At 45.5% G+C, this 11,575-nt stretch overlaps 1 protein-coding gene across 1 annotated transcript in view; it reads left to right on the top strand.

Annotated features, from left to right (window-relative positions):
- LOC112551671 (receptor-type tyrosine-protein phosphatase T-like) overlaps window positions 1–11,575 on the top strand; it is a gene marked incomplete at its 3' end in the record, with an annotated part of 373,371 nt that overhangs the window by 328,730 nt on the left and 33,066 nt on the right. The window contains exon 3 of the mRNA XM_025213841.1: window positions 4,913–5,184. Coding sequence (XP_025069626.1) covers window positions 4,913–5,184 — 272 coding nt within the window. The remainder of the gene's footprint in view (window positions 1–4,912; window positions 5,185–11,575) is intronic.

The following is an 11,575-nucleotide window of genomic DNA, read 5'->3' as shown; positions in this document are numbered from 1 at the left end:
CTGGGGCCAGGTGGGGCAGCAATCGGGGGGGCTGGGGGGAGCATGTGGGCCTTGCAGGGGGGGTGGTATCCCCTGCAGGGGCCATTTGGCCTCTGTTGGGGGGCTGTACCCTTGTGTGGGGGATGAAACCCCTGTTGGGGGGGCCATACCCCTTGTGATAGTGCCAAACCCCCTGTTGGGGGTCTGAATCCCTTTTGGGAGGCTGAACCTGTTTTGGGGGCTGACCCACCTTTTGGAGGGCTGAACCCTTTGTGTGGGGGACAAATCCCCTGTTGGGGATCTGAACCCCCTGTTGGGGGGTGTATCCCTTGTGTGGGGGCTGAACCACCTGTTGGGGAGGTCTAGCCCTTGTGTGGGGGCTGAACCCTCTGTTGAGGGGCAAGAACACTTGTGTAGGGGCTGAACCCCGTGTTGGGGGGCCATAGTCCTTATGTGGGGGACCAACCCCTTGTGTAGGGGGCCATTGCCCTGTGGGAGGGCAGCAAAATATGTATTCATGAATTCATGAAACCTGTATTTAAAGTTCACTTTATTATTATAAGAGACTTGCTTTAACACTGTAGATACATCAATAAAACATTGTCCAACTGATCGTTGTCTCTGTCTTACACTCTCTCTCTCTTTATAGTGGTCTTTTGTTTTACTTGTGGAGGAACATGGATTTGGGGGTATTTTACAGAGTGACTTTGGGATTGTTTTTATCAGGGATTTTTTAGTTTTCCAATAGGGAACACCAGAATTCCTGCTAGGGAGGCCAGTGGCAGGACCCTGCCTGCTCAGAGCTGGCACCTAAGACCTATCTGGCTATGGCTGACCTCCTGACCAAATGGGGCCAGGAGGACATGCTTTGATAGTTCAAAGCAGGCCACTACACCCAGAACATCTTCCAGGTGATAGCTGCCCAGATGGCCGGGCAGGGGGCACAAATGGCAGTAGTGGCGCACAAAGGCCAACCCTGCAACCACAGTCCACTGGCGGCTGACGCAGAGGGGATGCAGTGGGTAGAGGGTGCAGGGAACTCTCAGGGCTGCTTCAGCAGTCCAGCTGGCACAAGGGTAGTGTCCCCAGGTACCAATTGGCTGGGTCCCAGAAGCTCCTGAGAGCTAGTAGCCCTGAGCTACTTGTCAGGGCACTTTTTATACTGCTGGGGCCAGCACAGGGCAGCTTTTTATACTGCTGGGGACAGCACAGGTGCTGGCCCCGGGCTCTAGCTCCCCTTGGCAGAAGATCTGGGAGGAGCCAGGCAGGGTTATTTTGCCCCTAGTGGCACAATATGCTCTACAACAAAGTGCATGTCTGAGCACGTGCTCTGAGGCAAAAAGGCCCAGTTCAAATTTGCACCGCTTCTATTTGAGCTGCTGCAAGTGCACGTGCTTGCATGTGTGGATGCGCCCCATGTGTGCTCATATTAGGGCACAGTAAACTAATTAGCTCTGCTTTAGGATAGTACTATCTGGGACAAGTATTATCTTACATATCCTATGTTGCAGTCATTTAGTGTACCAAATTGCACATGTAGATTGTAATTGGGACTGGTTGGTGCATGAGGGTGCTGCCTGATAGCTAGCCCTGCAGTGTAGCAACCTCATGTCCTGATAGCCATTCTGCTTCCTGTCACCATTACCTAGAGTCTGAGGTTGCCCCCTTGGCCCCCAGCCAGCCCAGGGTTGCTCTGTCCTGGTTCAAACAGCTGCAGTCCCAGGCATACATGAAGATGCTATGCCCAGGAGCAGCTGAACCCAGTGTAAACTGTGCTGGAATTTATTGCTACATGCTAATTACATATATAGGTGCACTCAGTCTGCATTAAAATAACTGCCTGGCTGTTTGTGTTCCAGGCGATGGGTTCTTCATTACCTATGGCCATCGGGAATATGATGCAATTTTCAGAGTTAACAGACTCATGAATTTGCTTCTTTTCATTTCACCATTTTCACTTTACCTGCTGCTTGTCATGTTCCTTCCTCTAGCTTTTCTTGCTATATTATTTCTATTTGGGATGTCACTGTTAACACTACCATTGTAATTCTTCTGGACTGTGCCATATGAGAGGTGGTTTAGAAGCTTACCATGCAGGCAAGCTGTATCAAGACTTTGGATAGTGTAAGTTGGCCACTTTGTAGAACTGTGGCACAGTACCTTTAGGCCTTGTTACACCTTACACCAGGAATGGGCAAAATATGGCCCACAGGCCAGATCTGGCCCACCAGGACATTCTTTCTGGTCTGTATGGCCCTGAAAAAAATAGAAAATTAATTATTTTCTTCCTGTGGCTTCCTGTCAAAGATAATAAGGTGCCAGGGGCAGCAGGACCCAGGAGAGCCAATTGCAGGCAGCAACAGCAAGGCCCACCTGGCCCTGCCCTACCTCCAGTCCACAACCGGAAGCTTCTGCCTAGCAGAGGCTTCTGGCCTGGTGACTCTGGAGCTGTTCCCTGCCTCTCTCCACCCAAACAGGAGCAGGGTGGAGAAGGAAGGGAAGTGGCAAAGGAAAGGCAAAGGCAGCAGGCGGGGGTGAGGAAGGAAGGAAGTGGCAGTGGGCAGGAGTGCAGGGTCTTGAGACCAGGGCCAGCTGGGAACTACAGGGGCTGGGTTGGCTCCTGCTGTGTTCTCCAGTCTCAGCACTGAAGCCAGGAACTGCATGCTGCCCACCAGGATGGCCAGCTCTGTGCCCTCTCCCACATGCCACATCCACACACATTGACACACACATGTACATACAGCTCCACATACACACATCCACAGCAACCAAAAAAACCCTGTAGCCACCCACCCATGCCCCCACACCTCCCCACAACATACAAGAGTAAGACTTCATTTTGAGCTATTATGCAGTCACCTCTATATACACAACAAAACACACACAAATCAGAACAAAAGAAAAATTGGAAATAAAATATATATTTTAGTACACAATTTAGTTTGGGGTTTTTTCTGAGTTGGAAGATGTTACTTTTAAACTACCAATTGCCAAATCAAAGAGCGAGACTTTATAAAGGGGGATAAGGCAAGGTACCGTTTTTATCGATTACATGAGTTAGACAGAAGTTTGGACACACCATTCATACAAACACACACAAATCATCATACACATTATTACACACAGGCATACACATACACAAAACGACCTTTCCATCTGCACGTGCGCCAGATATAGTTATCAGCAGTAGTTGCTCAATATCAGCCCAGGGTGGCCAACCCTGGCCTTATTGAGTAGATGATGATGTTTTGAAGATTGCAGCTTGGAGCATGGTGAATAGATGCATCTGCACTCCAGTGAAACAGCAGTAGAGAAAAGACTCACCCAACTTGGCATTTTCAAAGTCTTCTTTTATAAAAATTGGCATCGTTCATTTCAGTGCTTTGGGGTTTTTCCATACCCAGCTTCTGTTTTTGCAGTTGTTCTTCTTTTGTCTTCAGCTTATCTCAGCCTTAAAGTGTTCTTGCTGCCCATCTGGCAGAATGAGTGCATTCCTTCTCTTCATTATCTTTTTTATGCCCTAGGCCTAAAAGAAATTCTTCAGCCATTCATTAATTAGTTCACTAACTGGTAACTTACATTTGGCGCCTTGTTGCTTACATAAATGGTTAAATCTTCTTCTCCCATCTCTATGCCATTCTCTCACCATGCACCCTTTTACACACACTAATACATAAAGGCTATGCAAAGTTCATTCACTTATGTCAAGCAAAAAAATACAAAATAAAGTTTTCAAGTTGCTTACAGAACAAAACTAACATGGTTACATTTAACTATTATTACATGCTAAGTTAACATCAGCTACATTAGTTCAGTTCCTGCTACAAAGATGGTAACCTCCCCCTTCCCTCACCCCAGGTTATTTCCAGGGCAAGGAGAGGGATGTCCAGTGGCAAAGGTCAGGGGTTAGGGGCAGGATTTCCAATCTCAAGTTGGTGACAAGGGGGCGGGGCTCCGGTTCAGGGGCTGGGCTACCCTTGTGGCCCTCGACAGCTCACCAAAACTTGTTGAGCAGCCCTCCAGCCAAAATAATTACCTGCCTCTGCCTTACACTGAGCCACACAAATGCTACTTGGAGCCATCACACGCTTAGTTTAGAAACCTTCCCTGACTGTCCCCCACCTACACAACCAACTTGCCACTAGAGGCCTGGTGAGCATAGACAGGACTAGAAGCTGTAGCTGTGAATTGCCACTAGAGGGCTAGTGGGTCAAGATAGGCTTCTATCCCTCCTTTATGGTCAGGGTTATGAGAGATCCTGGGATAGTGGAGCACTTCAACTTGTGTAGCAAATCTGTGGCCTCACGTTAAATGGAACAGGAGATCAGTAGTGCAGATTCTAAATAATCCTGTCCTGGAGTGGCATAATTTTGAGCTGCATAATGAGTGCTTAGACCAACTTTAAAGTGTTAACGTGCAGATAATCCAAGTGTTAAGAGCTGCATGAGCCACCCAAAAAGTGTTAAGAGCTGCGTGAGCTACCCAAATTACTGTGTAACAATGCCCTATAATGCCAGCTGGGAATCTGGCCCATTGCATTGTTTTTATTGTGGACATGACATCAGTGAAGAAAGGTATACTGCATGAAATGCAGACCAAAAAGATGTGTTTGAGCTGATAATGACTATTGCTGCCAGATGATTATATGATAATTCTGATTGAATAAAACTTAAAAATAAGAATAAGAACTCTTTATGAAGCTGTTAGCAGGACCAAACTCTACTTCTATCTTTTCTCTGTAAATTTTTTGTCTTTCCTTTCTGTCACGTCAGCACTAATGAAAAATAGCAGGCTTGAAATCCTTGAGATTAACCATTTCCTTTCTGATTGATGGGGGATCATGTAGAACCATTGACTCTTCTGATAGAATTGTTCTGAAAATACACCAAAAAGTGTTTCTCTTCCCTTTTCATTTTCCCCTCAATATCTGTAGGTTCCTTCATGATGGTGAACAGCTCGGGACGAGCATCTGGGCAGAAAGCTCACTTGCTGTTGCCTACCTTGAAGGAAAACGACACTCACTGTATCGACTTTCATTACTACCTGTCCAGTAGAGACCGTTCGAGTCCTGGCTCTCTGAATGTCTACGTGAAGGTTAACGGTGGACCTCAGGGCAACCCCATCTGGAATGTGTCGGGGATTGTTACAGAAGGCTGGGTGAAAGCAGAGCTTGCTATCAGCACATTCTGGCCACATTTTTATCAGGTATGCAATTGTTGTATTTTCCCCATCCTCCCCCAAATGTTTGCTCTGTTGCCAAGTTTGAGCCTGGGTTATCATTAACCAGTGTTGGCTCTGAAAGAACTACATCTTTTTCACCTGTCCAGTATCAGAGTGCATGTTGTAATTTATCATGAGCTCATAGGCTGCTGACAAACATGAACAACCCCCTCCCCCCGCCAAGCGTTTACTTTCAGCTCAGCACGCCCCCAACCTGAGCGCAGCACATGCCAGAAGAGGAACTGCATCAGTTTGACCCAGCTCCCCCAGCGTCTATGTAGATCACATGCTTCAGCAGGGCTTTTTGGTATTTTTATCTAACCAGCTGTTAGATAACTCCACCCCCACCCCAATGTCTGTCAGCTCCCTTAGTGGTGGAAGGGCTGAGGAGCTTCCAAGAAAAAGGTAGTCCAGCTGTCTGATGAAGAGGCTGGGGGACAAGATTCTTGTGTTTTAGCTGGTCACTTTTGGAACATATTGGATTCAGTGCTTGCCTCCACTTCCCCATCTATGGGTAACACTACCTATCTATATGGTGCTGTGCCATTTTCATTTATGGTTGACAAGGTTTGAAATACTTTTGTGAATAGACCTGTAGAAGTGCAACAAAGTTAATTTTAGAAATTGGTTTGTTTGTGTTGATTTTTTTACACAGGGAAGATTTAGACCTGTTAGTGTATTCCTTTTCTCAACATATTACATGCTAGAGGGCTTTCAACTCCACAGCAAGGAACATTTAGAGCCAAACTGCCAGAAGGTTAAGGCATGTTTCTCTACCCTGAAAATATGCATATTAAAACATTTATCCTGGCATATACCATGGCTTCGGGTAAATAGGATGGCATGTGGCTGGCTAGGTATTTAATCAATTACCTGCATAAACTTGTCCATTATATACCCCAGCTTGATTACATGAACAAGGGTGCTTGATATGTGTTTGCATTTGGCCTCCTACAATTTTTGAAAGCTTGATTATAGTTATTATGTCTCCTTTTGTTTCCTCTCTTTGTTTTATCATTGGTGATAGCACAGTTTTGCTTGTGCTACTTAGGAGATATTCCTGAATCATCCCTTTCCTTAGTTTTAGAACAGTCCTCTCCTTTGCATCAACCTTTGTCTTTGCCTGCAAGTTAAGGTCAGAGCTGCATAGTATGGAAGCAGTACCAACTTCCATCAAGTCAATAATCCTGGTAGTTCAAGAGCCTAGGTATCTTCTGTGTTTGGAGGGTACTAAGGGTGTTTGAAATGGGCCCTATTCAAATCAGATTCAGCCCAAATCAGGTACAGTGATTCGATTCATTGATTCATATCACTGTCCCCAGTTACATTCAGCTGAATCCGAATCTGAAGATTTGATGCTGATTTGGAGAATCAGCGGGGCCTCCCGCATGCTCGGTGGCAAACCCAGAAGTGGACTGGAACTACTTCCGGTCCACTTCTGGGTCCACCAGGAAGTGTGAAGGGGGGTCCCCATGCTTCCCCCCCAGCTTGGCAATCGACCGCGAGGAGACCCTGGGTGCCCACTCAGATCCAGGAGGCACCAGTCACTAAGCCAGGAGGGTACAGGGGTGTGGGGGCCCAGCACACTCTCTGGTGGACTTGGAAGTGGACCAGAAGTGCTTCTGGTCCACTTCTGGGTCTGCTTCTGAGCACGCTGGGCACTCCCTCCCCCACACTCCTATGGGATGCTCCATCCACCCCAGCATCGCAGCATTCACGAGCTGCCTAGTACCTTGAACTATATAGAAAAGACATTTAAAGCTGTGTCTATGTCCGAATCACTGAATCTTTCCAAATCTCTCCAAATCAATTCAAAGGGTTCTGATTTGATTTGCAGAGATTAAAGGGTCTCCTGGTTCGGATTTGGAGATTTGAGGATTCAGCCATGAAATCAGGCAGAATCTCCACCAAATCGAATCAGTGACTGAAGCTTCATACAGCCCTAGAGGGCACCCTGAATGAAAGTTATACTGTTTAAATTACAGTGGGCACATCTACACATGCAATTAATGTACCTGCATTTTCTCAGCAGAAAATTCAGGTGCATTAAACTGTGCCCTCACATGCATCTGAACATGCACCTGTTGGGAGCAAATTTATTCCCATTGAGAACAGTTCCATCTAGATGCATAGATTCATAGATTGTAGGGCTGGAAGAGACCTTGGAAGATCATCGGGTCCAGCCCCCTGCACCAGGCAGGAAAGGCAACTGGGGTCAGGTAACCCCAGCAAGGTGACCATCCAGTTTCCTCTTGAATATTTCCAGGGTAGGCGATTGCACCACCTCTGGAGGGAGCATATTCCACAGTTTGGACACCCTAGCTGTGAAGATGTTTTTCCTAATGTTGAGCCTGAAATGGTCTTCAAGGAGTTTGTGACCATTACTCCTGGTTTTCCCCAAGGATGCCCTGGTGAACAGTTGTTCACCAAGCCCTTGATATACATCCCTGATGTAGCAGTAAGCTACTACCAAGTCCCCTCTCATCCTTCTCTTTTCCAGGCTGAAGAGTCCCAGGTTCCCATCTGCCCATCTTGTCAGCCTGTCTAGGTCCACCTGTCTCTGCAGCCTATCTTCAAGCGTGACCACGCTTTCTCATAACTTGGTGTCATCTGTGAACTTGGCCAGTGAGCTCTTCACCCCCACCTCCAAATCATTGATGAAGATGTTGAATAGTACTGGACCAAACACTGACTCCTGCAGGACACCACTGGTCACTTCTTGCCAAAATGACATAGATCCATTCATTAGAACTCTCTGGGTCCTATCCCATAGCCAGCTTCCTACCCACCTAACTGTCTCACAATTAAGCCCATAATCCTCCAATTTTCTCATGAGGACATGATCAAAAGCTTTTTGGAAGTCAAGGTATACAATGTCAACCTCCTCTCTCTTATCCAGGTGATAAGTTACCTGATCATAAAGGGAGATGAGATTGGTAAGACAAGACCTGCCTGCGATGAAGCCAAACTAGCTGTTCTTGAGAATCCTACCTTCCGCAAGCCTATTGCACATTGACTCCTTAATGAATTTTTCCAGCATTTTCCCTGGGATAGAAGTTAGGCTAATTGGCCTATAGTTAACTGGGTCCTCCCTCGTCCCATTCTTAAAGATGGGCACAACATTGGCCTTCTTCCAGTCCTCAGTGACCTCTCCAGAGTGCCATGAGTTTTTGGAAGAGTTTTGCCAGGGTTTTCACGATGACTTTGGCCAGCTCCTTCAGCACTCTCGGATGAAGTTCATCTGGTCCTGCTGACTTATATATGTCTATTTTTTTAATTGATCACACACCAGTTCTATGGCAATAGTAGGAAGGCGGTCATTTGTACCCTGCTCATTCTGTACCCTGCTCATTCTGTACCCTGTCTGGTATGATTTTCACCTTGGCCCGGTGAAATACTGATGCAAAGTAGTCATTCAGGAGATCAGTTTTTTTCCTGAGTGTTGGTAACCAGCTGCCCTGAGTTGTTGAGCAATGGCCCTACACTCCCATTTGTTTTCCTCCTATTCCCTACATACCTAAAGAAGGACTTCTTGTTCTCCTTGATTCTGTTGCTAATTTTAGTTCAGTCGCTGCCTTGGCTTTTCTAATCTGATCTCTACAAGTGCGGGCCATTGCTGTATAGGGCTGCTCCTTCCCTGGTTTGCACCCCTGCAGGGGGATCTCTAGGCTCCCTTGGGTGTCAGCCCTAGGCTGGCAGGGGGTAAGGAGGCTGGTCCCAGTCTCTGTGGGGCAGGAGACAGCTGTCCTAGCTCCTGGTCAGGTGCCTGCCAGCCGTATGGCGATCAGGACAGCAAAAAGGTAGGTCTAATCAGGACGGGTCCTGATTTCCAAATGGCTGGCAGATAGCATCCCACCAAGCCGAGACAACTCTCCCTGTTCCCTGGGCTCCTACTGACTGGGAGTAATTTGCATGGCACAAATTGCTAATTTGCTTCTGGCCAGTATCTACATGTGCACTTCAGTGCTTTAGTTTAATGTGCCAATTTCTATTACCTGTATCTACAGGTACTAGAAAACAGCTCGTTAAAATAATGTGCTGCACGGTAATTGCTGTGCACATGTAGACAGTGACACTTTACTATGTATTATATTAGTCTATTATGCAGTAAAGCGTCTCATATAAATGCACCCAATTAGTGCCAAGGTCGGTAGTTTCTATGATGTAGGCAATGACCACAAACTAAGGCAGAATTGATTTGCACCTTATAGAGTAACCAAAGTAGATTTATTAGCACAAGCTTTTCTGGGCTGGAGCTTACTTCGTCAGGTGTTTTAATGAGCTTCAGCCCATGGAAGTTTGTACAGATCTACCCTGTCTCCTACTTCACTTCAGACTAACACAGCTAACTATGGGCATATGTACATGTGCTCTGGTGTGGTGGGCTGGGGCATTTTAATTAGAGTGGATACTGGAAGCTGCTCTAATTAAAATGGCCACAGCATCTCGTGTATTCAGCATCCCATGTTTCAAAATGGTGGTGGGGGTGTTTTAACTAAAGCTCGTTTGATGAATGTTAGTTAAAATACCCGTTACCATTTTGAAATGTGGGGATGCTGAATACATGAGATGCTGCGGCACGCTGTAGCGTTCTGATTAGAATGTGCCAACAGACTTGATTAATTGAGTCTGTTCTGCCGCATTCTAATCAGAACAAGTCGGAGCACTTGTATAGGTGCCCAGTGTCTCTAACAAGACCAAGGCCAGCAAACCCATTTCATCCTAGCCTAATCTTGATTAGGCTATTTGGAAATAAGACCAAGCCCTGCCCCTCAGGTTCTGATTGCTGACTGCTAGGCAGGGATGTTGATGCAGAGAATACTCAAGTACTTAACCGTAGATTATGAAGAACTTTATATTATAGTATTAAATGTAAACTGTATCCTTTCATCTTCCAGCATTCAATGAAAATTGCAGGTGCTGTAGGCATAAAAGTGGACAATTGTACCATAGGGAGAAAGTGAATGGTTTCATTTTTCAGCTGTTGAGGTATCAGGAGCTATTTCACTCAATTAGGAACTTGCTACCATAACTGAACCTCGATGTGACCCTTTTTTACAGGCAGGAGCACACTCACTCGGGAACATCCCCCCTCAAGTGCTGCTGTCCTGTTACTCACACTTCCCAGTACCAAAAAAACAGGAAGGATTTAGTAAAATCCACTGCAGGTTTCTTTATTTTCTGTCAGCAGCACATCATCAACTGTTAATCAGGTGTTTTTCAAGTGATATGAAACAGTCAATAGCCTGGCTGATGTTAGATGTTAGAAAGGCTGATTGAATCCAAATGGGAATGGAATTTTATAGCCATCATCATCTCAGCAGCCTTCCCCTGGCAAACTGGCCTCACTTAGCTAAGATTTTAACAGCAAGAGAATTATTTTTATGCAGCAGATGAATTTTGCATATTCAGATACAGATGGAATCTCTCTCTCCTGGAAGGCATCAGTAGAGAAACTGGGAGAGGTGTGCTAAAAGATGTGTTAGCTCAGAGGAACTTTTTTTTCAGGGGGTGGAAGTCTACCAACCTTGTAAGAGCTGAAAGTCTGCTGGCTGTTAGATCAGGGAGAAGCTGTGTTGCATGCAAAGGAACCATTTGTATATGATTTATACACTGACTCTGATCTGACACTTTAGGGGTTAAGCAAAGTTTAACCTGTTTAAAAACATGTAAGCCACACTTTGGGCTCTTGCTGACTTTCAGGTGTTGATTATACTTATAAGCGTAAACAGTGACAAAGTTGAAGCTTTCAAGTTTTCACTTATATTTTATAATATTTAATTTTTGCAGTCACCTGTTTGTTTCCCCCAGCATGTAGCCTTTTATAAACTCCTTCCTATGCACTTCCTTGGTTTTAACTGCAGCAGTCTATGAAATATGGACTCCCCTTAATTATTTTTAAATGCCATGCAGGACACTTTTACTGTTCTAGCCAAGAAGAAAATGAGTGGCAAGGAATTTCATGCCACACATGGTAGGAAACAGGAAAAAAATCATCAGATGCTGATCACGGAAGAACAAGCGAGGCAGGAATTTCTGTAAAGGAGGCTATGCAAAAGGCAGATAACATTCTTCTCCTGAGTAGACAGACAACAGCAGATGGAAACACGTTTTTTTTGTTCTTTTAATAACTGGATATGATGTTTTAAAAAATCTGAACCATAATGGAATGCTTTGATGTATTGTCTTGTGGGGTTGGGGACATCAGCAGAATACAGAGAACAGCACAGAGGGGCAAAAAAGATGATTGGCCCCTTTGCTATACAGGAGACATTTAAGTGAAAGTGTTGTTTTGTGAGCAGAAGCAAATTTGTCATTTTTCTTGAAACCACATTAAAGTTCCCATTATTGATCTGTGTTACTAAAATGCACAGAG

This window comes from Alligator sinensis, unplaced genomic scaffold (genome assembly GCF_000455745.1).
Source record: "Alligator sinensis unplaced genomic scaffold, ASM45574v1 scaffold460_1, whole genome shotgun sequence".
In the NCBI taxonomy this organism is placed as follows: Eukaryota; Metazoa; Chordata; order Crocodylia; family Alligatoridae; genus Alligator; species Alligator sinensis.
Note: the sequence above shows the minus strand (reverse complement) of the source record. Positions and strands in the feature narration are given on the sequence as shown.